The sequence below is a fragment of the Haliotis cracherodii genome, unplaced genomic scaffold, assembly GCF_022045235.1.
Source record: "Haliotis cracherodii isolate W230 unplaced genomic scaffold, xgHalCrac1.p SCAF_18, whole genome shotgun sequence".
Lineage (NCBI taxonomy): Eukaryota > Metazoa > Mollusca > Gastropoda > Lepetellida > Haliotidae > Haliotis > Haliotis cracherodii.
In genome coordinates this window covers 6,374,623-6,401,448 of record NW_027266273.1, presented here as the reverse complement: position 1 = coordinate 6,401,448, position 26,826 = coordinate 6,374,623, and the positions used below count along the sequence as shown (strand labels likewise).

Here is a 26,826-nt window from a genome sequence, read left to right as displayed (position 1 = left end):
TGTGACATGATATTTTATGTACAAGACATTGGTTTCAGGAAGTCATGTGAATCATTAAAGGTGGATAGTGCTATTTTCATTTTGTTTTTTCCCCCCCAAGGCCACAAGTCTGATTGTATTTGGAACAAGTGGAATTTATTGTTATCTGTTCTATGTGTATAAATTATCAACATTAATTGTGAGTAGGCATTTGTTTACAAGAAATGGTTGATAAATATTGTGCGTGTGTACTTAACACTGGATAAGTCAACCCATTGTTCTGTTGTTCAGACTTGCTTAAAAACATTTATTCCAACTTTTGATTTCTAGACAAAAAATTAAACCCATATAAAATTTTAGTTTTATCCATGAATCAGTTATTAAGATAACGTAAACCACATGTGAAAAACTGTCTGGCACTTTAGGCCAGGTGAGCAGGGATGCAAGTGGAAAACATTCAAAGGACAAGCCACTACTTTTTCCACATTGTAACACTAAGTATTTTAAACCATGTTATTGTGTATGGACAAGCGCTTACATTCAAAGGGAGATAACTTTTATTCCGGAAGTGATAAGGATAAACACTGTGTGTTGGGGAAATTCTGATGTTGCTAAGTAACTGACAGGTAATGGTAAGTGATTGAATGTTTGGTACATGTTGCTAGGATATCTGGTGAGGTGGTGAGGATGTAACGCAGATTGTGTGGATAGCAGTTTGAGTCTGGATCTTGAATATACAAGTTGTGTTGCATGAGCAGTGTTACAATCTTTAAATAGCACGGAGCTGGTAGTCCAAACACAAGATGACATTCAGAGCGAAATATGTATGGAACAAAGTTGAACAACACCGTTATTTTAAATAATGTTTTAATTTTACATAATAAACTGGCTCTTCCTTATTGGGCAATATAGGTTTGGGTTCTTATCTGCTTGAAACATTTAATGCTGCAGTTCATGTTGAGTCTGATGATAGCATGTTTTAAGTGGGACACCCTTCAAGCATTACACCATCACATGTTCAATATGAATAATTCACTCAACACCTCAACAGAAAATAACAAGGGCTTATCTACATGTCCTAAGGATGGGGAGGGGGAGGAGGAAAGGAAGCATCAGTGTCCCTGGTTTTCCAACAACTTGACGCTGTTGTGTAAATAACTTTGTGAGTACTCGTAATATCAGGAATAACTTCAGGGATAAGTATATGGCACAAAGCATCGCTGAGTGTAATTTTCACGAAGCATTCTAGGTGTCTTGCTGGCAGATGCTGCTGTCATATCACATTTCAAGCAGGTTGTGTTTGAAACTGTCACACCACTTCCATCAGGGGAAAGGAATAGAGAGGTACCCATCACCAAATCATGGGTCACACATAGTTCCACGGACATTTTATTGAACACAGAAAAAAATGTATTATTTGTAGCACTTTTCATGCTCACAGGCCTTAGTACTTGTCATATTGAAGATTGAACTTTCCAATCAAACATATTTTTTTAAATTACCGGCAGTCTAAATATGGATGACGATCCCATTATCAAGTATCGTAAAATAAGGGATCAGCACTAATGTATATACAAAACTGTTAAATCAAACATTTCAAATGCTATTACTTTCAAACTGAAACACTTAGATTTTAACATATCAAATTTTTATCATACCTTAATTAACAAGCTCAAAAATCTTTTAAGATATTAACAATTTAAAATGTTGAAATCTGACTGCCTTGAAATAAAACCATTTCATAAATCTCTTCAACATGCTATATACAAGTCAGGAAAACTAGCCTGTTATGAACAATGCCTGTACAAACATTAACATTTTGTCAATCAAGGTGTAAGTACTCAGATTTATTCCACATATTAAACCCAGAAATATTCTGAAAAAATCTTCAAATTCCAACGGAGGTCCTTTTTTCTCCTCTTCATTGTCCAGTAACACATTCTCATTCGTCCAGGTAAATGTTTTGATGTTATTTAATCGCTCAAGTCTAAGGTGTCCAAGTCTTCATCTAGAGCATCTATATCATCTCCAGCAAATAAATCTTCATCAATTGGCATGTCAGCTATTTCTCCATTGACTGTAGCAGCCACAGCAGCAGCTATTGCAGCATCGGTACCTGACGTCTCTTTATCACCACTGCCTCCATTTTCCTCAGGTAGTGCTCCAGCAATATCTAGCTTTTTGCCCTCTTCTGAAGATAAATAAACATGATCACATGTTTATCTGTTTCATCTCTTTTTGATAAGACTTCAAGAACAACTAGTTTCTACAGAGAAGGGGGAGAAAATCTCAAAGAAATGTAGAAGGCTTTCAATTGCACTAAAACCTGTGCAGTTACAAACGAAAACAAGGCATCAACACTGCAACAACAAATAATCAGGTCTTCAATCAAATTTATATTAAAATAATTTTCCCAAAATGCTTTATCAATTCAGGCATATTAATACATGTTACCACAATATGAAAAATACTGGTTTCAATACATTCCGGGTTTAATATCTTACACCATGTTTATGACTACTACATGATTACCTCCCTTACATACTGAATTTGATAAAGGCATATTCCACCCATATTGTGAGAAATTTTTAGATAAAGGAGACCAAGTATGACATGTTATAAATAATTGTTTCAACAAGTAGAAATGCATATTCAAACACTGATGAGTCTCCAAGACATTTCAGAAAACTGTAACTGACTTTGGAACCAATACCTAGATTCTAACAGCTCATATCAAGACAGAAAACAGTCCTAGAGCAAATTCTTAGCTTTTGTTCTGAAAGCATATCACACCTAAAGCAGGCACACCAGAACTGATGATGCAGAATGTCACATGGGGAGAGAGTTAGTTGGATTTACACTTTACAGTCATTGTACCCTGGTGTAAGTTGCTCATAATATCAACCTTTTGCTTTTTCCTGGACCAGAGTTGAATTTTACAGGTTGCTATGATATAGCCAAAATATTGTTGCCTTCAGTTTGCTCCCCCCCCCACCCCCAAATTGCAACAAACCTTCTTCCACAGTCTTTTTGGCTTCTTCCTGTATTTGTTGAATGCGAGCATTCTGCTGCTCTTCTGACATCTGCGTCCCTGTCCCATCAGCCTCCTTTGCCATGGCCGTGACATTGCCATCATCCAAATCTACCACTCTGGCCTCCTGAAAATAAAATAAGTACATGTAAAAGAAATCGACATCTAAATGGATGACATGGACTCTTTGTGAGAGCTTTCACATTTCCCAGCAGTGATGTCATGGACACCTAGTGGCAAAGGGAGATAACTCACCTCTTCCTCGTTCTCTTCTCGCATCAACACCCCATCACCTGCTTCATCATCATCATCAAAGACAAGGTCAGGATTGAATTCAAACATCTGCCGACCTGAGATCTGAACATGAAACAGAAAAGGGGTTTTCACAACAAAAATGTAATTCCAGTCCATTTTACATAACATAGCAAAGAGTGCAAAGTCCATACTCCATAACAAATCCTTCAAAGTTGACTGTACATAGTTAATAACATTAAATGCATTCTATGCAAAGCATAAAGTCTCAGGCCACTGCAAACTCCTATAGGAGCCTTCTGTGACACACGTTACTGAAAACACATTTTAAGAACTAGAACTGATTTGTTTCCCCAGGAGATAGGCTGACCCTTCACAAAAGTTTCAACCAAACTTATATAAGAAATATTGCACAACAGAAATTTATTTCCTATTGCAACTAAACTGGTAAACAAAAATCTGTAAACAATAAAATAAACAGTGTGGCATCTGATGCAATGACACAACACACTGCTTAAAATTGAGCATGAGAGCCCAAGAGTCCTTGCTATAGCCCTAATGTTAACAGATTTAGGCAGTCTCTAGATTCAAATATGACACATGAAATACCTGGAACCTCCCTAATTTTAAAACACTGCAACTCATCCAAGCCACCAATGATTGCCGCTTTTCCCAAAAGCATATCCATCCTGATACTACCTGGTACCCGTACTTCGCAGTCATTGTGGACCCCTGATCCAAATTAAATCCTTTTGACTCACCCCAAACAGTTTTCCTTGTTTGAAATCGGTCTTCTTCTTATCCTGATCTGCCTCCAAGAGAGCAACCTTTTCTCTTCTCTACAAAAAACATCATTGTGTGAAGACAGACAACAAAGAATGTTCATTATTCCTCAAAATCTTCTTCTCTACAACTGACAAAATATCTGTAAGTGGAATTTAGAAGAAGTATCAATGACGGTACTGACTTATAGATTTCAACTTCAATGCTGCAGGGAGGAATAAATTATTTTAAATCTCTTCAAATATTCAGTCACCTATCCAGTCAGACATTAACTGACAAAATGGTGTTTTCTTTCACACCTTATTTAACTCAATCAATTAAAGTGTAAGTCTCATGGATTTATACAATTTTGCAGGATTGGAAAGATTGCAACATCATTAATGCAAATACTGTATTCAAAACATCAAAAGCAGCATGTAAATATGGCTTATTTGAACTAAGTCCTATCAATGTCAAAGACCAAGACCAAGACGAAAATACAGCAGAAGTGATATAGAGGCTCCAAATATGGTCATGTTGAAGGTTATTTCCTCCAATATCACACAATTCATCCCTTAACAAGCCTGGCCCTCTGTTCAGACCCTAGCTATCAAGCCTCCGTTCATGGTCATAGTCGGCTGCACACATCCTCAGCAAAGCAAACCTATTCTTCACCCCTTGGAATTCTATCCACAATAAAACAATGACCATCTGCATACTGCACTTTGTATGAGTGAGATTAAAGGATTAAGTATACTCCTTTTTCTTTCAACAGCAGAAATGTAACAAAGGCCATCTATATCACAAATTGAGAACACTATTCAGTGAGAAAACGATGTGCGAAACATGCTATTTCTTCAATTGTGTTTGTGTTTGTGTTGGTGTTTCCATACTTTCATTATTTGTTGCGAGACTTTTGTTTAAACCATTCCCTGATCTGTGCATAAAATGATGAAGCATTGCTCGTACTTACTTCGTTCTTTTTTTTGCAGTATCATGAGCTCAAATCAATCATAACCTGCCGATATCCAGCTCTGACAGCGACAATAGTTTTCAAGTTACATGTATCGTGGAATATGAATATTTCTGGGTAAGAAGTACAAGTGAACCCCTACATGTTTGAACATGTGACTGACAATAGTGACGAAGATAACCAGGATGATCCCCATCTTGAAAGCATGGATCACAAGTGGTTGAAAAACACAGACTGGTTCGTTTGTTTTGAAATAGCACTAGAGTGAGTGAGTGAGTGAGTGAGTGAGAACGGTTTTACGCCGCTTTTAGCAATATTCCAGCAATATCACGGCGGGGGACACCAGAAATGGGCTTCACACATTGTACCCATATCGGGAATCGAACCCGGGTCTTTGGCATGACGAGCGAACGCTTTAACCACTAGGCTACCCGACCGCCCCTAAATAGCACTAGAAAGATGAATCAACATGTCAAAGACTCCTGAGTCTGTGTTACACTATACATATGGCTGAGTGATTAATGATACCTGGACTGACTGCTGGCATACATTATGCAATAATCTACTCGAGGTGCATACAGTTGTTGCGAGATGAGTGACTGTACGTGAGACAAACATTGTTCTAGTTAATTACCACTAATTGGCTACAAAGATCAATCAGTGTTTATCCTTTAAACGGCACAGATTTTGGGGTGAGGAAGGACTAAAGTTGAAAAAGACAATATTTAACAACGTTAAAATTATATACTTCAAGTAAAATTAAGGTTACTTGACACACACTCACAAGCCATACTCTTGACATAAATGGAATCCATCCCAGTATTATATATACAACACAGGTCTACCTGCAACTAATGAAATGATCGCGTATATTCTGTTCCTGGCTGGTGGTAATACTTGCAGGCCTCCTCGTTAGCACTTTAAAGATTCATTTGGGTTGTTACTTTTAATGAAGAAATATGTGCTTTTAATCAAGCACAACAGCGCTAAATTTCCATTTTAACACGGTCTTTCTCGGCCATCATATTGTACATCATACTAGCTATATAATGATGTAAGAAAAATTTATCACTATTTTCATGATACTTGCACTTTATGTTATTCCAACAAAATGTAGCTTGCTAAGGATATTATGACTGTGAGATCGTTACAGAAGATCTTACTCAAAACATAATTACTGATGATATAATCACCGAGGATACCATTCCTGAAGATATCTTTACCAAGGATACCATCATTATCACTGTGGATATCAACTGAAGTTATTATCAAGGACATCATCATCGGGGATAGCATTCCTGAAGGATTCGTTACTGTGAATAACTACAAAAAATATCTACTGAGGACATTATAGCAGTGGACATTGTCCCACTTACCTTCCTCTCCTTCCATTTGAGGAAAGTTTCTAATGTAACTTTGGTCGTGTTGTGGCCTAGGGCAGCTCGCTGAAACAGAGAATAGTACGTTTCACTTGAACCAACAAATATCTGAAGTTTGGAAGAATCAGGTGACTCAGTACCAAAGTATTTTGTAAAACAGTTTCATGACATGTTCCTCCTACTCTACCTCCTTCTCAACCAGCTCCTCTATCGTAATTTTCTCCTTCTTTTCCTCCTTCTTCTGGTCTTTCTTTAACACAAAACCTGAAACACAAAGATGAGCTTCTTACCAAACCATCCAGTAACTGCCCAGACATTCTACAGCTGAGGAAGAGGGCATTACCTGGGGTGGGGGTGAGGCATAATCTAGGGAAGAGGCATTACCTGGGGGTGAGGCATAATCTAGGGAAGAGGCATTACCTGGGGGCGAGGCATAATCTAGGGAAGGGGCATTACCTGGGGGTGAGGCATAATCTAGGGAAGGGGCATTACATGGGGGTGAGGCATAATCTGGGGAAGGGCATTACCTGGAGGTGAAGCATCATCTGGGAAGGGGCATTACCTGCGGCTAAGGCATAATATGAGGCTGAGGCATAATCTGGAAAGGGGAATTACCTGGGAGTGAAGCATAATGTGGGGACGGACATTACCTGGGGTCAGGCATAATCTGGGAAGTGGCATTACCTGGGGGTAGGGCATGGCGGTACATGCAGTTGTCTCCACCATTGGGACAGGTCCAGAACCAGCCATATTTACTGTTTTCCACAGCCTCCAGGAAGAACTTGCATATCTGTCACAAAGTAGACACAGGTTTAACAGAGAGACACATGTTGGCAAAGTTTAACATAGAAGACTTTCTGAGCTCCAACTTTGTGGGGAAGGGAAAATTAAAATATTACTTATCAGAATTTGATCTGTTAGGTTCATATTGTTTCATTGATGTTATTCAACAAAATATTGGCTGAACATACAATAGTAGTCCTGGTATTGAATCAAAATTAGGTCAGAAACTGTAGTCAACGTCATCCACCCAGGCGTTATTTCAAGTGTTCAGGGAACAGTGTGCTAAATAGTCTGATTGTGCTGGAGATTACTTTACTTGCACATACCTAAAAGCATTATCATGACAATTAAAATTGTTATTTTTCTTATACTAACCCAGGCACTGAAAGACAACTTACAATGGTAGTTTTGGTTAGGGATTCCTTTCCATGTTTTTTGTTGACAACTTCTTCAAGTTTGGCCTCATCCCAGTCAGCCATGTTGTCTGGAAGTAGCAAACATTACCGTGCTCCATAAATAGACTCAAGGTCACAGAGCATGGACACACCACTTAGTGAGTGAGTATGATTTTACGTCGCTTTTAGCAATATTCCAGCAATATCACGGCAGGGGACACCAGAAATGGACTTCACACATTGTACCCATGTTAGGAATCGAACCCAGGTCTTTGGCGTGACGAGCGAACGCTTTAACAACTAGGCTACCAGACCGCCCCCAAACCCACTTAGGAGGGGTCAAATTAATCATTGCGACAAAGAACAAAAAATATTTGTCATAATTGTTTAGAACCATTTATCCAACATCAAGGTTTAATATTTCAGTTAGGTGAGCTGAACAAGACAAGTTGTTCACCATTTTAACATGTCTGATAATGTACATACCAATATTATTAAATTGTCCATAACATAAACATTTCACAAATGATAGTAGAAACTATAACACTGCTTCAAATTATTAAGGGAATGTTACCCTTACTGTCTGTGTCATAAACAACACATTAACCACTGGGCTACCAAGTGGAACATGTTCGGCAGTATATGTTTTACTTACCTTCTTCAGCCCGAACATCTTCATAGAGATTTCTCTTCTCTCCCTTTCTATTGATGTTGAGGTCATGGGAGAACTTGCATTTGTCTCCTTTTCCGCACTGTCCCTGCTTGAAAAATGCACACAGCACAGACTTAGGGTCCACACCTGTAACAAATATACATTTCTTTTTTAAAAAGAGGACATGAATAACAATATACATGTAATAGCTTTTTCTTTCTTTTCTTCACAAGTTATGGGCAATTTTCAACTTTCTCCTATTTGCAAAAAAAGCTGAAATGAAGTCCTTGGGGACGCAAGGATATCATCAGATAAGAATGACACCATTTGTCTAGGAAACACAAATGACTAGTTTTTGGTATTAACCAGCTGTTAACAGGAGAAAAGTCAAGCAAAGTTAAAGTGGAAGTCTCCGGGGCAGGTACAATTTTACAGAATTTGATGGATTGTAACATCACAAACGCAAATATCGTACTCAAAACATGTGGAGCATAAAGAAGGTTAATTTGCACTTTAATCCCGTCTATCAATTTCAAAGACTGAAATGAAAATAGAGGAGATGGCAACACAAAACGACACAAAAGTGGTAAAATCGTAAATATTTGACAGAGTGTTGCCGACATCCATAAAAAGTTAATACCAAAATGTATTGGTCATTTCAGCAAGGATTGGGATTGATTTATATGGAAAGAATGAGGTACTGGTGGAATTTGGTGAAAAGATTGAAAAATTGAAAAACACAACCATGTGAGAGCCTGGCGTCGAAACACACCAACATGACATGTACATGCAACATCACTTGTTGGGCAATAAAAACATTGGGTCTTCATTTGCTGGATAACACAATCTTACAGCAAGTGAAGAGCAAAATATGCCACAACTGATGGAAGCCTAAGGCTAAACGCCATCGGTCGACTGCAAACAGGAGAATCATCTTCAGCTGTAGGCAGGTCTTTCCATGCAGCACCGTTTAAGCACGAATTTAACGGCACAACATTACCATGATTACACAAATGAGATTCTTAGGCCACATGGCCTTCCCATTATCCAACAAGCAAACATCATTTTCCAACAAGACGGCGTCAGACCTCACACAGGAAGACTGACAACAGCCTTTTTCAGGAATCACAATATTCAGGTCCTCCCATGACCCTCCAGGTCTCCAGATTTATACCCAATCGAACATTTATGGGATGCACTGGATCAACAACTGAGAGCACATCACAGTAGGCACAACCACTGATGGCAGAATGAGTGAACATTTCCCAGGCCTCACATCAGCATATGATTGCTTCCATGGGACAACGAAGCCAGTTAGTTTTGGACTCTAATGGTGGCCATACAAGACATTGAGAACAGATGACCTCCACTTGTAGCACTCTGGTAGAGCTGATTGCCATTGCAGGATTTTTTTAAATGAACAATTTGACCAGTCACTGTAGGGACTTCCTGTGTTACATGTATTTCGATTGCAAAAACATTATGTAGACATATAATAGTCAAATAGCCACATATATTACTTTCAACAAGTCAAAGTATTGGAAATTTTAGGTTAAATTGTATATTTATATACCTATCTCACACTAGGCATATCTTCCTTGATCCTGTGTGGAAAGGTTCTTGAACCATGTTTCCAGCTTCTAAAACAATAACATTCACCCGAACACACCCCAGCATCTCTATGGTTACGACAAACAACTGGGTCAATGAAGTGCTCTTGTGCAGGGTAACCTTCCACATGGTAACCTTCATATCGCATACGAGATAAGATAAGTACATAAATATACAAATCATACAAAAATTTCTGAATTTTTAAACATATCCTATCTCACACTATGCATTTTATCCAACGGTTGGATGGTGGGCCGCAGATATCCTAGCCTGTGTAAACTACAACTGTGAGATACACAAGAAGAAGGTGGATGGACTTGTGACTGGGAAAAAACGAATGACCAAACGGTGTTGACGAACCTGATATGCTAATCAAACAAACAGCATGAGATCGGGAATACGAAACAGCCGACGACTTAAATTGATTAAGGACCAGTATCGATTCCCAAGGACAATAGGTGCGACTGTTCGGCATCTCTTTTAACGCTACGTCAAGGTTATGAAACACATTCGAGTCCATCAACCAAACCAGCACGTGAAGAGGAACAATTAACAACATCCATAGAAAGGATCTTCGAACCAAAATCCTACATCACAAATACTCAAGGCAGAGGTGAGCAGAATAAAGGTTCGGGACACTGTTCTATGTTTAGGAACGTCCGCGCCTTATGGTGACTTCATTGTTGAAGGTCTGGGAAACCCAAAAAATCAAAAAAACATTCCACACCAAGGTTAACGTTGAAAGACAATCGAAAAGCAAAGAAAGGGACACGTGTATATGATGTATTTATCTGAGTTTGCTGGGATGTGACAGTTTTTGCGCCAGAAGCAAAGACCAAACTTGTAGAGACCCTGAATCTTGTATCCATTCTCTGTCTTCTAAAGTTTGTTTCAAAGCGTCAACAGTGGTAATATGACCGTGGTTGCTGTAAATAACGGTGAATTGTGCGATCTTCCAATCTGTGCGTGCGTGCGTTGTGTATCTTTTAACATGGTTAAAGGCCCTGTAAATTCACTGTCAAACTTACCTGATTTCTAAATGTTTTATAGAGTAACTAAACAAAAAAAAAACCTCTTCATTAAATGTATCTGGTATTTCCATAAGATAGGGTTTTCTTTGAAATGCAAGATCAATACTCAAACAGACAAATCAATTTCACATAAACGATACAATGAGCTGGAAAGTAAGCCTAACACAGTACAGTGATCCCCATCCTCAGCATGTGTCTACACACCTCGAGTGACTGTTTGAGCAACAGGTCTAAACAGAGCATTCAGTTCATCCAGTTCTTTCTTCTTGTCATCCTTCTTCTTGGCTCGTTCAGCTTCCTGTTGGGTCTGAGCCTGTTTCCATTAAAACAAAAAAGACATCAAAATGCAACACAAATAATCAAAAAACAATTATTTAGAGATAATCAACGGATTATCTGTCCGTAATGAATGAATTGATTAAGTTCGGAACCTTTGGTGACAGACTTACAGCCTACATTCACAAGGGACAGATAATATATTTTAAGAAAAACATGAAGAAAAAAGTATTAAATGTCAAACCTACAGGGAAACTTCACTGAAGGCAACCTCTTGTTCAGATGACAAAATTAATTTGGGACTTTGTGAGCAATGGCTGACATCATATCATATTTGACCTAACAATGAAGCACTGTGACGTTAGATCGCTTCAAATCAGCATTGAGTACCGATAAAATGCATATGTGCAAATATCAGAATATTATTGCCCACAGTAATTCTACTCTTATGGGTAACAAAACATAACATATTACTTGCTCATCTGGTATTTTACTGAGACAACTAGAGGATGAAAGTACATTTAATACCTGTCAGAGAAAGAAAATACATTATGAAAAACAAATTTAGCTACATTCCAAATTTGTTTTGTCTTATCTCATTATCATAATGATCATGATAAAAATATTTAAGAAAAAACAGAGCAATAACAAACAAATATTCAATCAAGAAAGTTTCAAGATCAAAAACATCTTATAGGTACACAACTAAAATATATTAGATGCAGTAAAGTACTTTTAAGCACACTCCATCTACCCCCAGAAAAAGGTTTTTCAAGTCTGTACCCACCTTGCTGGATTTCTGGTTGCCAAACTTCACTTGTTTTTCTACTTGTGTAATAAACCTCTGCTGCTTTGCTCCTTTCTTGTTCTTTAACCCAAAAGTTTTATCCTGTGAAAAAGAAATTGAAATTTTATAATAAATTGTATATTTATATACTTATCCTATCTCATACTAAAATTTCTTCCTTCTACTTTGAATCCTGGAGTGGAAACCATCTAAAACAAAGGTTACAGCTTAATAAACATTACACCCGAACACATTCCAGCATCACCATGGTCACCAGACTAAACAAATGGGTTATGCACTGTAATCCTGTGCACTGCGACCCCAAACGGCATGTTGAAGACTTATGTCTCAACAGATCATTCTAATTGCCCTCCAATGGGTACTCATTCTGGAAACCTGAATTGCAATAATAATAAACAAAGTATCAAAATTCCAATATTTATTTCTGTATGCACATGGTATGTACAAGTTACAGTACACTATTCAGCCGAAGTATGTACGTTGTATCGTCATATGTGCTGATGAACTGAAGCGCTGTGCAAGAACCAAAGGACCAAACTGATGACGGCCTCGGACATCTGTGACTGAGATATCACATAGATATATGTAGTGGGAAACGAAGCACCCTTCCATAATATTGGACAACGTGCAATTACTGTGCAATGACATCGTAGAGGCGACAGCTCTAATCTCGTGTTGATTAGATGTCACTGGAGGAGGCAACACATAAAGATGTAGACTTGAACAAGTTGAACAATCATCGAGCAGAGCCAGAAAGAAACCATATTATGGGAGACTTCAGTGTGGGCCGCTGTGGATAATGGGATATAAGAGTCTCTTCCAAGAACGATGTAGTGTAGCAGAAGCCTTCAGGTAGATGCGTAGAGCTCAAACCGGGCATAAGGAGATGTCTTCATGATCATCGTGCTGCAAAATCAAGGTAAGAGAAGGGATTGTGAACAGCCAATATGGGTAGCCAGGGAGCCGATTCTTTCACAATAAAATCCCAAAGCAGCCCAAGGAAAACTTTCCTGTGACGTTGCCTCACAAAACCAACTGTGTTAACATCAAGAGTATGAAGTTCACTGACTCATGCAGCTGTTGCTGGAGCCAGTTGAAAAAAGTTCTTGAGGGTGACATGCTCAAAATCCGTTTCTTTTGGAGGCTCATAGACCTCGGAAGATAGATGAAGTAAAATGACGTTAAGGTCACAAGCAGGTGGTCGAAAACGGCATAATTGATCTGCAGTCATTGGGCACAAAAGAGAGCCTGCAACCAAGGAGATTTTCAAGCCTGTTGTTGTGGCAATTAAAACTTTGAGCTTCCATGTAGAACATAAGTGCTGCAAATACTCCAACTTTCACTCCAAGAGAAGATCACTTCGCAGTGGTAGATGATGGTACCTTCGATCCGATATGTTTACCAGTATAGTGAACCAACTCCTCACTTGGCGCAACCAAATGCAGTCAATGATTGGTGGCCGCTGCCTTCCTCCTGATTGTCCTCAGATTTTTGTTTAGCAGTAGTGAGAACTGAGATCTAATTTTAACGATATTGTAAGAGAATTGGACTGAGAGGAGCATGTTTTATGTCAAAAAGCAACCCCAAATAAATTAAATGGGTATCCAAGCCTGCCAGCTAAACTCTTACCACACTTATTCCATAATATTTTTACAAATATACACAACATATACACAAATATCTAAGCTCAGGCATAGTATTTAAACAGCTCTACAAGCATGACAAGAGATTCTGACAAAACATAATAAGACTGATACCAACATTTACTTTATTTGTTCCTACTGATAATTAGCATGATTAGTCAAAATGGCAATTAAACAATTACTTAAAGTGTAAACTGGTAAATATCTGCAAAAATGTATTAATCTAAATACAGCTCTTGATCACATTCAAAATCATAAAAATCAAGATGATCCAGTGTTCGAATTAACTGTCTGTGTGTATGCCAGTGGCAGGTAGATCTTGTTTCAGGTCTATAGTTTCAAGTTTGTATGGGTCCTTACGGCCTGCAGTAAATATACAGGTTGGTATATTTGTCACAGTAAACTGCAATTTTTTAAAAAAGGGCCTGAATAGTTTAGTTAGGGCCTGCAGCCTCTAAAATCTGTGGGTCCTAATGGCAGCATTAGCACTAACCATCATGATGATCAAGAGAAGACATTATATTTAATATGGCAAAATAAAACAGATTCCAGAATCGGTTATCCTAACTTGATATGTGGATTCACAAGTCTGACGGACTGACATTCCATGCCATAACAAAACCTCAAGCCTTGTTGCGTGTTTTGTCCAATCTATTTTGATGCCACATTGATTGTTGCCACTTAAACCACATACTACTGGTCCTAGTACATTAAATGTAGCCAAATAACCTTCTAAATTTAACATACGTATTTATACTGATTGTTGTTTCAAATCACCTAACAGTAACACTTACATTCCTAAATCACTTAATCAGTGTGGGTGTTCGTTCGTAAACATTACATTACAAAAGAGTGTTTCCAATTATTAATGTCTGGTGTATTTGAGCTGTATACCTTTCATTCTGTCAGTTAAGAGCTTAATTTAATTTGCTTGACTACCGGTATATCAGTTTGGAGACCTTAGATTCAATCTTTTAGTCATATGTTCTTATCATGCAAGCGTTATTTTATTTCATGATGTAAATATAATAATAGAGCGCAATCACCGTACTAATTAAATAAAATAGCCCGACAGTGAAAGATCCACACAAATGGATCAAACAATAAGTATTTTAAAGTGATGTTATATCGGCATATTTTACATGGCAGGCGAAAACTGGGGGGCTGTAATAACGCGGTGTGATGACGAGTAGCATTCAGGAATACCTCTATAACTTTTTCCTTCTTTTTCTGTTCAGTTTTTTTGCTCGGACCATCTGGTTTCTTCTTCGGTGGCATCTTGGTCAGTGTATGATTTACTTACTCACAAATGTGTTAAATATATGTTAGAAATGTATAGCACGCTGTTGCGCCACCAGGCAGCAATGGCCGACAGGTAAAGATAATCTTCACAACACGAAGTTTCGCATCCACTCGTTTATCCAGAGTTAAACTCAGGGCTCAATAACCGAGTTGATATTCTTGTCTCAAGTTCGCACACGTTCAATTTAGCAGTTTGGTCAAATTAACAACAACAACAACAACAACAACAACAACAACAAAAATAAATAAAATTATAGTGAGTGACTGAGTGAGTATGGTTTTACGCCGCTTTTAGCAATATTCCAGCAATATCACGGCGGGGGACACCAGAAATGGGCTTCACACATTGTACCCATGTCGGGAATCGAACCCGGGTCTTCGGCGTGACGAGCGAACGCTTTAACCACCAGGCTACCCGACCGCCCCAAATCAAATTATAAACAGACACACTTATTACAGACAAAACATTGATAAGTTGACACGTCCTGACACAACTATGGGATCGACCAGTTGGGTGTGTGTGTGTGTGTGTGTGTGTTTGTTTGTTGTTTGACGCCGCACTCAGTAATATTCCAGCTATATGACGGCGGTCTGTATAAATTATCGAGTGTTGACCAGACAATCCAGTGATTGATACCATGAGCATAGGTCCACGCAATTTGGATACGATGACATGCATCAACCAAGTCAACGTGCCTGACCACCCGATACCGTGAGTCGATCGCCTCTTACGACAAGCAGTCGCCTTATGGCAAGCATGGGTTGCAGAAGACTTATTCAATCCTGGATCTTCACGAGTAGGTGTAGGTGTGGGATTTGGAAAGAAAACAACCCACAGCTCATAAAACAAATTCAGCCTCAATCAGCTTGAACAAAAATCTCATCCCCCAAAAAGTCTCTCCCGCAATATGGCCATCCTCAATACTTCAGTATTTCGTGAGCTAAACCATAATCTTTGACATCGAGACATGATCATGGCAGAAAATGTGTCTGTAACACTTCTTTTTTTTATAAATAATCATTTCAAATCCTCCATTTCAAGATGCCATATCATGCAAGTCACTGTGTGGTATCCTTGGACAAGGCTAAGACAGGTATAGATATAGATATATCTATATAAGTCTTTGGCCAAGGTTATTGACTCCACTTGTCCCGCTGTGATATGACTGAAACAGTTGTTGACTGTGATGTGAAATGCCAAATAAGCATCATTTACCCTTGCGTGGAAAAATACAACATATACATACTTGTATTGTCAAAAACATGAATTATATATCAACATCAGTACAATTTATGCCATGAATGAGAACAAAATATATAGAAGGTATTGTGACCCAAGCTGGAGGCTGGGGTTAGTTGTTGAGTATTCGATCAACCATCAAGACTGAAATCCGTAAAATGAAACTCCTTTTAATCCTTCATAATGTCACAATTGTCAGTCAGTATTGCTTATGCCCACCACGGATGCACGCCCCAACTCGACCATGAGAAGATGTGATAGGTCTGATCGCAAGAAATCGGATTCAACACCACTCTTCTCAGAGGGCCACTGACTTGGCTGCAGATGCTGCATTGCAGGACTACTGATGTCACACTGACTTGGCTACAGATGCTGCATTGCAGGACTACTGATGTCACACTGACTTGGCTGCAGATGCTGCATTGCAGGACTACTGATGTCACACTGACTTGGCTGCAGATGCTGCATTGCAGGACTACTGATGTCACACTGACTTGGCTGCAGATGCTGCATTGCAGGACTACTGATGTCACACTGACTTGGCTGCAGATGCTGCATTGCAGGACTACTGATGTCACACTGACTTGGCTGCAGATGCTGCATTGCAGGACTACTGATGTCACACTGACTTGGCTGCAGATGCTGCATTGCAGGACTACTGATGTCACACTGACTTGGCTACAGATGCTGCATTGCAGGACTACTGATGTCACACTGACTTGGCTGCAGATGCTGCATTGCAGGACTACTGATGTCACACTGACTTGGCTGCAGATGCTGCATTGCAGGACTACTGATGTCACAGTGACTTGACTGCAGATGCTGCATTGCAGAACCAATGGTGCCGCATTGACTTGGCTGCAGATGCTGCAATGCAGGATTACTGATATCACACTGACTTGGCTACAGATGTTACATTGTAGGACTACTGATGTCACACTGACTTGGCTACAGATGCTACATTGTAGGACTACTGATGTCACACTGACTTGGCTACAGATGCTGCATTGCAGGACTACTGATGTCACACTGACTTGGCTGCAGATGCTGCATTGCAGGACTACTGATTTCACAGTGACTTGGCTGCAGATGCTGCATTGCAGGACTACTGATGTCACACTGACTTGGCTACAGATGCTGCATTGCAGGACTACTGATGTCACAGTGACTTGGCTGCAGATGCTGCATTGCAGGACTACTGATGTCACACTGACTTGGCTGCAGATGCTGCATTGCAGGATTACCGATATCACACTGACTTGGCTACAGATGCTGCATTGCAGGACTACTGATGTCACACTGACTTGGCTGCAGATGCTGCATTGCAGGACTACTGATGTCACACTGACTTGGCTGCAGATGCTACATTGCAGGACTACTGATTTCACACTGACTTGGCTGCAGATGCTGCATTGCAGGACTACTGATTTCACAGTGACTTGGCTGCAGATGCTACATTGCAGGACTACTGATTTCACAGTGACTTGGCTGCAGATGCTACATTGCAGGACTACTGATGTCACAGTGACTTGGCTGCAGATGCTGCATTGCAGGACTACTGATGTCACACTGACTTGGCTGCAGATGCTGCATTGCAGGACTACTGATGTCACACTGACTTGGCTGCAGATGCTGCATTGCAGGACTACTGATGTCACACTGACTTGGCTGCAGATGCTGCATTGCAGGACTACTGATGTCACACTGACTTGGCTACAGATGCTGCATTGCAGGACCAATGGTGCCGCATTGACTTGGCTGCAGATGCTGCATTGCAGGACTACTGATGTCACTGTGACTTGGCTGCAGATGCTGCATTGCAGGACTACTGATGTCACACTGACTTGGCTGCAGATGCTGCATTGCAGGACTACTGATGTCACACTGACTTGGCTGCAGATGCTGCATTGCAGGACTACTGATGTCACACTGACTTGGCTGCAGATGCTGCATTGCAGGACCAATGGTGCCGCATTGACTTGGCTGCAGATGCTGCATTGCAGGACCAATGGTGCCGCATTGACTTGGCTACAGATGCTGCATTGCAGGACTACTGATGTCACACTGACTTGGCTGCAGATGCTGCATTGCAGGACTACTGATGTCACACTGACTTGGCTACAGATGCTGCATTGCAGGACTACTGATGTCACAGTGACTTGACTGCAGATGCTGCATTGCAGAACCAATGGTGCCGCATTGACTTGGCTGCAGATGCTGCATTGCAGGACTACTGATATCACACTGACTTGGCTACAGATGCTACATTGTAGGACTACTGATGTCACACTGACTTGGCTACAGATGCTACATTGTAGGACTACTGATGTCACACTGACTTGGCTACAGATGCTGCATTGCAGGACTACTGATGTCACACTGACTTGGCTGCAGATGCTGCATTGCAGGACTACTGATTTCACAGTGACTTGGCTGCAGATGCTGCATTGCAGGACTACTGATGTCACACTGACTTGGCTGCAGATGCTGCATTGCAGGACTACTGATGTCACAGTGACTTGGCTGCAGATGCTGCATTGCAGGACTACTGATGTCACACTGACTTGGCTGCAGATGCTGCATTGCAGGATTACCGATATCACACTGACTTGGCTACAGATGCTGCATTGCAGGACTACTGATGTCACACTGACTTGGCTACAGATGCTGCATTGCAGGACTACTGATGTCACACTGACTTGGCTGCAGATGCTACATTGCAGGACTACTGATTTCACACTGACTTGGCTGCAGATGCTGCATTGCAGGACTACTGATGTCACACTGACTTGGCTGCAGATGCTACATTGCAGGACTACTGATTTCACACTGACTTGGCTGCAGATGCTACATTGCAGGACTACTGATTTCACACTGACTTGGCTGCAGATGCTACATTGCAGGACTACTGATTTCACACTGACTTGGCTGCAGATGCTGCATTGCAGGACTACTGATTTCACACTGACTTGGCTGCAGATGCTACATTGCAGGACTACTGATTTCGCACTGACTTGGCTGCAGATGCTGCATTGCAGGACTACTGATGTCACACTGACTTGGCTGCAGATGCTGCATTGCAGGACTACTGATGTCACACTGACTTGGCTGCAGATGCTGCATTGCAGGACTACTGATGTCACACTGACTTGGCTGCAGATGCTGCATTGCAGGACTACTGATGTCACACTGACTTGGCTACAGATGCTGCATTGCAGGACCAATGGTGCCGCATTGACTTGGCTGCAGATGCTGCATTGCAGGACTACTGATGTCACACTGACTTGGCTGCAGATGCTGCATTGCAGGACTACTGATGTCACACTGACTTGGCTGCAGATGCTGCATTGCAGGACTACTGATGTCACACTGACTTGGCTGCAGATGCTGCATTGCAGGACTACTGATGTCACACTGACTTGGCTGCAGATGCTGCATTGCAGGACCAATGGTGCCGCATTGACTTGGCTGCAGATGCTGCATTGCAGGACGAATGGTGCCGCATTGACTTGGCTACAGATGCTGCATTGCAGGACCAATGGTGCCCCATTGACTTGGCTACAGATGCTGCATTGCAGGACGAATGGTGCCGCATTGACTTGGCTACAGATGCTGCATTGCAGGACCAATGGTGCCCCACTGACTTTGCTACAGATGGGTCTGCATGGGTCAACGGGTTGAGCGAAATTAATGGTCACCGGGGCGTCTAGTTGTTGAAATACAGTATTATTCTTAATTACTGAGATTTATTTTAAGTTTTGACGGATAGAACATAAAATCATTCTTTAAAAAATATTATTTTATGCCATTTTCATGCCATTTTCGGTCGCTTAATCAGTAAACAAAGAAATAGAAAACAATTTTCTTGAAGAAGATTCACAACATATTACATCAACAATGTACCATAAGTTGTATACATAGTTTAAATAGTGTGACGTCACATGGCATTGTTTCGCCGATGGATCTTGCAACAAAATTTCACAAATTATGTCATCGGGTATTGTGACGTTATTGTAAATTTTGAGGTGCAAGGTCCTCAGCAGGGCCTACATTTTCGAAACGATCTTAGCCCTAAGATTAGCGTAACGTTATCGTAAGAAAATCGTAGGGTATCGTAGCATATTTTCGAAACTATAGTAGCTCTAAGATATCTTAAGTTTGTCGTAAATCTAAAATAGCCCTATACCTGTCGTAAGTCTATTGTAGCGCAACGACAGTTGTTAGTCTAAGTTAAAGTATGTGAGTTGCGATAGACTTAGCCCGACGATAATTTTGTGAATTCTAAAGGTGGACCGTTGTATGGTATTAAATTCAAACGTTTCAACTTTTGACGTGTTTGAAGTATTATTCTGTTAAACTCAATTGGACTATGCCGTGGATCGTGTAGGTGTCAGCCTACTCATACTCAACAGTATAATTCTAAAAACGTTATAAATGGCAAGTAATAAATAAAATACTAAACTCGCTCCCGTGTAAAACCAATCTTAGGAAACTCACGAATAGGTGTGGTATCTGAGTCGCTTTCGCTCGTCAGATACCACAACCATTCACTCGTTTCATACAATTTGTATTACACGGGAGCTCGTTTAGTATTCTATGTATCTAATCCAAGCGATATCTCCTGTGGGAGCCAGTTTTGGATGATAAATTACAAATATCAACTGCGCGAGTTGATTTGTTACTTAAAGTAAACCCTTTTTTTTCTTTTGACATCTGAAGATATTTTGGTATGCGCATTGCCTACTATGGTGGCATGTTGATTTGTTTGTTAAAGTAAAATTACTGATGGTTTCTGATTTTTGTGGGTGGACTCTCCCGCCCTCACCCTTGAAGTTACAAAGAATCAATTTATATAAATATATATGCTTAAAGCATTTAACATAATTTCATGCATGTTTATCGTAACATTTCCATTTGAAACTTGTATCACATTTCAGAAAGGTGAATCGTAATGCCGGTGTCAGAGAGTGGAATTTTGCCCCGGAAAAAGAGCTATATAGCCATATTTCCCCGGAAAAGGGGCTATATAGCCAAATTTCCCCGAAAAACTGGCTATATAGCCATACTTCCCACGCAAAGCACACAATATAGCCATATTTCCCACCCGGAAAATACACTATATAGCCAATTTTCCGCTTTGGAGTCAGATTTCCCCCATAATTAAATATATGTCTATTATGGAAAGTACCTAGATGTACAGCTGGCTGATGGAGTAATTAACAAGAGAAACCATGATTAAAATCGTTTTTTGCGCCATACATTCTTAATTTTAATAAATAGAGGATAGTTCATTTCGACAGTGAGATATGGCGGATCTGTCACTCGACAGATCAGATCAGCCTTTTGTCACTGACGGAATGAAATGTTTTATTTATTATATATTTATTTAGTAGGGTAAATGTTGTTTTTTATTTTTATTTTGTTGTTGTGTATTTGAGGTAATTCAGCGAATTTAAAATCTTCCAACTGACTTCAGTAACAATACGTCACATTTCTAGTTGAAACACACTTTGCTAGTTGATTTCTATCAGGTCTGCACTGTAAACTTAAATGGTGCAGTAGGTTATGTTTTTTAATACTGCATTGAAAAATCTGAGGGATATAGGAGAAATTCTGCTGTATAGCTATACTTCCCCCTTGTGTTAAGGGGGGAAATCTGACTCTAAAGCGGAAATATGGCTATGTAGTCATTTTTCCTCTGGGGAAATTTAGCTATATAGCCCCTTTTCCGGGGGGAATTTAGGCTAGGGGGGAAATCCCACTCTCTGACACCGGCATTTCCTTTTCACCTTTCCGCAGCACCCTGCGGATATATGATGTTATTTTATGACTGCTTCAATTACTAAGCAAAAGAAACACTGCTGGTGTTAAAAGTCGACAAAGTCCGGAGTCAACAGTATGTTTACAGCGAATTGAGCACATTTGCCATGAGGCCTTATTATATAATAACATCAACCAGGCACTTTATCCGTGTACGGAGTCTCTTATATCTGCCTTCTTTTTTCAATGAGTTTGGTTAGGACCTAAAATGATATAAAAATACTGTAACGAATATACACTCACCCCAACCAGCAAATGTGTGCTTCACACTGGTAGGAGTAGAAACCAGTACTGACAAATCTTCGTCACAAGTTTCTCGAGAAACGTCAGATTATATTTTGTTGATCCGGGGGATTCTGGGTAAGAATTTAGGTCCTCTAATTTATCACAATTATTTTCTTTGAGAAGGGTGGATAAATTTGATGAGGCCGAATAATTCATATTCCAGTTTAGTTTTAATGCGTAGATCAGCCCTCAACGTAATAAAAAAAAGACACGAAAGAAATTGTCAAGATGACCGAAATGCAAAAACACCTTCTTAGATTTTATAACGGTGGTCGATTTCGTCTCACAGAGGCTATAATTTCACTTCTGTAGTCCCGTTAGAATAACGTTCATTCAGAATGTTTTTGTACATTTAATTTGGACTTTTCCCAGACCAAAACATCATTTATCACAAACCGCGAATAGCAAATGTGACAGGCGTTGAATCTTCCTACAACTTTATTGATCAGAACCCCACGATTAGATGCACCACCCTCAAATAACAACACCCGCACTTCAATACCTCACGTCCGTCTCTTTCAACCAGCCGGGCACTTGTCGAATTCAGATGCGGCCTCTGTCTATCCGTAGGCTGACTGCCATGAATGACTTTCCGGTTGTCCTTTTAATATTCTGATATTTGTATTCTGACTGCGATTACATTTCATATGCACGGAGTGCATCCGGCGATGTGAAATGGGGGATATGACCCTGTTAGTAGAAATGTTAGGCTTATCCTAACTTGAGTATGTCTACGTTCACACGCACTGACTCCCTGGCGCTGTGATTCAAACATCATATTGCATTTTCTTTAGTCTATACATGTAAAGTGCATATGTTCTGTTTGATCAGTGAAGAGTCTGGATTTCTTCTCGAATGGAAGCACATTTTGGAAGCTCATCGACTTACTAAACAAGACGTTGTACATTTCAGGATCAAAGTGAGTGACCTGCATGTTTTGTGCAGACTTAGAGTATTTAAGTGCTTATAGAATCTAAAGTGAGTGCTTATAGAATCTATAGTGAGAATGATTTAAGTCTTAGTTATGGAAGTATTGCACGAAACGGACACGGTGTTATAGATAAAGTCAACAGCTGTTGAAAATTCGACTACTTGATTGTTGGAGTATATCGCTAAATACTTATATAAGCCTTGGTTGTGTATTTGGATAAACAAACCCATCGTCAATACTTCACGTGTTTTTGTATACAACTCGTATTGACCATGAAGCATAGAAAGACTGTTATCCACGTATGATGTATTTATTGTGAGCGTTTGAATAAATAAGAGAGTGAGTAACGCTGGTAGGGTGCTTTATTTAATGAAACCACAAAAAGCGATGACAATGCCATTCATGCACGTACATTTACAATTGGTATATAAACGTCATTTCATTTTCTCCGAAGGACATCAAATGTGACCGTGGGAATAAGATTCTATACCGAGAAATTCCATATGTATCTGAACCTATGTATGTACATATAGCATTTAACTTTGAATTTACTTATAAAAGTTTTGTAAACTTTTATTAAACGCATACAACACATATTTTAAAGGACCATAAAACGTTGACAGAAAACGATTTTTCTCATTTGTGTAACTGGTCGGTTATCTGAACCGATATGTTGGATGTTGTCCTTTCAATGAGATAGCCATGAAATGCAATGAATATTCAATGCAATGGCCATGCAATGGCATGCCAGTGTAATTATTATCAATCTGCTAGAAATCTCTGGAAGCTGGAAGAACCCTGTTTGGATTATAATCATTAAGTTCCCTCGATTGGTTCCCAGTGCCCCTTGACCCTCTGGTGTGGATCGTTGGTCGTGCTTTCAGGTTGGTCTGAGCCAGACTCGATTTTGTTTTAGCCACCGTAATAAAACTGGAATGTATTTATTGCGGCTATAAATAACATCATGTGCACTCTCCTCTTGTGGGCATTTTATGGTTGCTTCATCTGCTTTTACGTTTAAACAGCGCTGCTTGCTTTACAGGGTAAGGTCGTGTATGGGGGGATTCAGGGACAGAATGACTCCCTTGTTCCACATCTTCTTGTAAAATGAAATGAGGATCCGGTGGTTAACATGATAAACCAGGCTGAGAGTGCCCTACCGGCGTGGATCGTTGTTCACAGTGTCAACCACCGGTCTGCCTGACCCAGACTGTATTATTGATTTCTGGTTATAACATAGAATTGGTCCCGGGGTTGTTGTAAAATGTGATTTGATGTATTGGGTGGTCAGGCTCGGTCACTTGTTTGATTGCACGTCATCGAACCCCGACGGCATGGATCGTTGCTCATATCAATCACTGGATTTCTTATCTAAACTCGATTATTTCAACGACAAACACTCAGATTGCATTGTTTGTTGTTTTGTACCAGACAGTCCAGTGATTGGCATCATGAGCATCGATCAACTCAATTGGGATACGACGACATGCAATCAATTATTTTATTTTAAACCGTACATGACATGCTGTCACATGGATCATTATAAAACAGATTGGAGGTTTACATTTTGCTCCCAGGGTTCGAAAAATAGTCAGATAAACCGACCACCTGTGAGTGGTGGCCCAAAACGCAACCCATTTTATTAACAATATGAGTCTTACGGGTAATACCTGACAGTGTTCACGGTAGGTTTAGGTCTATATGCGTAAATGTAACATGACCATATCACATGCTGCATGGCATTGCATTAATTATACTCTGCTGAAAAAGAAACGCAAAAGTAATGAAATCGCAAATATCTGACAAAGTGTGGCCTATATCCATACAAAATTAATACCAAAACTAATTCTGCTAATTAGTAATTTCTGCATGGATTGGGATTGAATGAGGTACAGCAGAAATTTGGTTAGAAGATGGGGAAAATCGACAAAACCAAACCACATGAGAGCCTGGCGCCGAAACACACCAACATGACCTGCACGTGCAACATCACTTGTTGGGTTTTCATTTGTTTGCTATCACAATCTTGCAGCAAGTGAACAGCGAAAACATTCCACGACACAACAACGCCATCGGTCGTACTCAGGTTTTACCGGGTAACACTAACCACCATTGCCATGATTACAAGACTGTGGAACTGTTATCATACACATGGGACATTGCCAGATTCGGCTCTCCACGTATCACTCCTAGAGCACAGCGCAGGACAGAGTCATACGGCTACGTCAGATACGTGAAGGAACCACCAAGGCCACCTCTACTACTACGTCAACACAAGGATTGCGTACGATATCAGCCAAGGCAGTGGGGAACCGTTCGCGCTAGACAACCAGTTCGATTGGTCATTTTGACGGATCTGCACCGTCGACTGTGACGTCAATTGTGTCAGGGTCACAGAGTATGGCCACAATAGAGACAAGTTTTGTTTGCATACAGGAAGTGGACCCCAGGTCTCCCCAGACTGCGGGCATGTGAGCTACAACCATAGAACCTCAAACAGAACAGGCAGTGCTGGAAGAGAGTGAACATTCCCCAGGCCACAACACGGGATCTGATTGCTTCACCTTGAAAATGTACTGTTCTATGTGTGCCATATGGGTCAATGAGAATGATGTGTGCAAAATGTGAACCATCGCTTGATTATTTATACAAAATATGCATCTAAAAATCACTTTTGCGTTTCTTTTTCTGCAGAGTATATTTAATTTCTTAGCGCTTCTATGATCGTAATTCCCATACTTTAACGTACAGTTGCGATAGTAGTAGTGCTAAGATCGCTTTCTGCTACTGTACCCCGATTGACACGACCTTGAATTGGAGGCACTAAATTTATCGACAGCCTTTCAACTCACAGACATTTAATTTCACATACTAGTATGTATCCCAGGATAACATTGAATAGAATTATGATATAATCTAGTGTTGTTGTTGTTGTTGTTGTTGCTACAGTTTATTGGACAATTGTAACTGGTAACGGAAATCGTGATTGTATCAAGCTAAATACCTATATATAGGTGCTAGATCGACTTGCACAAATCAAACTTGCCATAAGCACCGGGTTGCACGGCGTACACTCTGATTTTTGTATAAGCAGTGTTGAATCTCGGCTCTGATAACAAAGGCAACAACCCACAGTCGTGAATAAATATTGACAAGGCACGATAGTTCATACGTTTTTCTCTACAACTATCTGCTTGCGCAATAGTTTACGCATGTCACTTTGACTTATTATACAAACATATATGCCAACATATTTTGAAATATATCAATACATGTCACTTCTGAGTATACTGAAGCGATGTGGCTTTTATGGACTAGTTTTTCACCAATTGATAAATAATACATTTATGCTGGTTTCAGATCGACTGATGTTCTTAAGATTATGTTTTTTAGATTATTAACGACAAACAAGAATAACTATCAAAATCTGACCAAATCGTGAAAATATTCTTAATGTCATTGGCACTTACAAAATATTTTGCAACATATATAGAGGTTAAATGTAATTAATACACCTCATGTTTCATTAATTCGGATAAATGACGTTCATGTTTTGATGGGGGCACGGGTGGCCCAGTCGTCTAAGCCGCTGCGATTCGCTGTGCATAGTTGCGCCCCTTGGGCACGCCAGAAACCTATGATTATGGGTTCGAATCCCGGTCCACCCCAATTA

The 26,826-nt window shown here is 40.0% G+C and overlaps 2 protein-coding genes across 2 annotated transcripts in view; one reads left to right on the top strand and one right to left on the bottom strand.

Annotated features, from left to right (window-relative positions):
• Window positions 1-829: 829 nt before the first annotated feature.
• On the bottom strand, window positions 830-14,942 carry LOC139465710 (zinc finger CCCH domain-containing protein 15-like). Its single transcript, XM_071247529.1, has 12 exons — window positions 14,782-14,942; window positions 11,912-12,013; window positions 11,053-11,161; window positions 8,210-8,353; window positions 7,558-7,643; window positions 7,061-7,166; window positions 6,564-6,640; window positions 6,374-6,442; window positions 4,024-4,101; window positions 3,266-3,367; window positions 2,993-3,137; window positions 830-2,170 (listed from the first exon to the last, which is right to left on the bottom strand). The coding sequence occupies exons 1-12, from the start codon at window positions 14,851-14,853 to the stop codon at window positions 1,953-1,955; spliced, it is 1,308 nt and encodes a 435-aa protein (XP_071103630.1). The 5' UTR covers window positions 14,854-14,942; the 3' UTR covers window positions 830-1,952.
• Window positions 14,943-22,934: 7,992 nt separating this feature from the next.
• LOC139465708 (sodium-driven chloride bicarbonate exchanger-like) overlaps window positions 22,935-26,826 on the top strand; it is a 139,368-nt gene continuing 135,476 nt past the window's right edge. The window contains exon 1 of the mRNA XM_071247517.1: window positions 22,935-23,141. The gene's annotated coding sequence lies outside the window, so the exon portion shown is untranslated. The remainder of the gene's footprint in view (window positions 23,142-26,826) is intronic.

Excerpts from the sequence above, each read along its gene's own strand:
- LOC139465710 (XM_071247529.1), bottom strand. The coding sequence starts at position 14,853 with ATGCCACCGAAGAAGAAACCAGATGGTCCGAGCAAAAAAACTGAACAG. Across the intron at positions 11,162-11,911 it reads GCAACCAGAAATCCAGCAAG|GCTCAGACCCAACAGGAAGC; the intron begins GTGGGTACAGAC and ends TAATGGAAACAG. Across the intron at positions 2,171-2,992 it reads CAAAAAGACTGTGGAAGAAG|AAGAGGGCAAAAAGCTAGAT; the intron begins GTTTGTTGCAAT and ends ATTTATCTTCAG.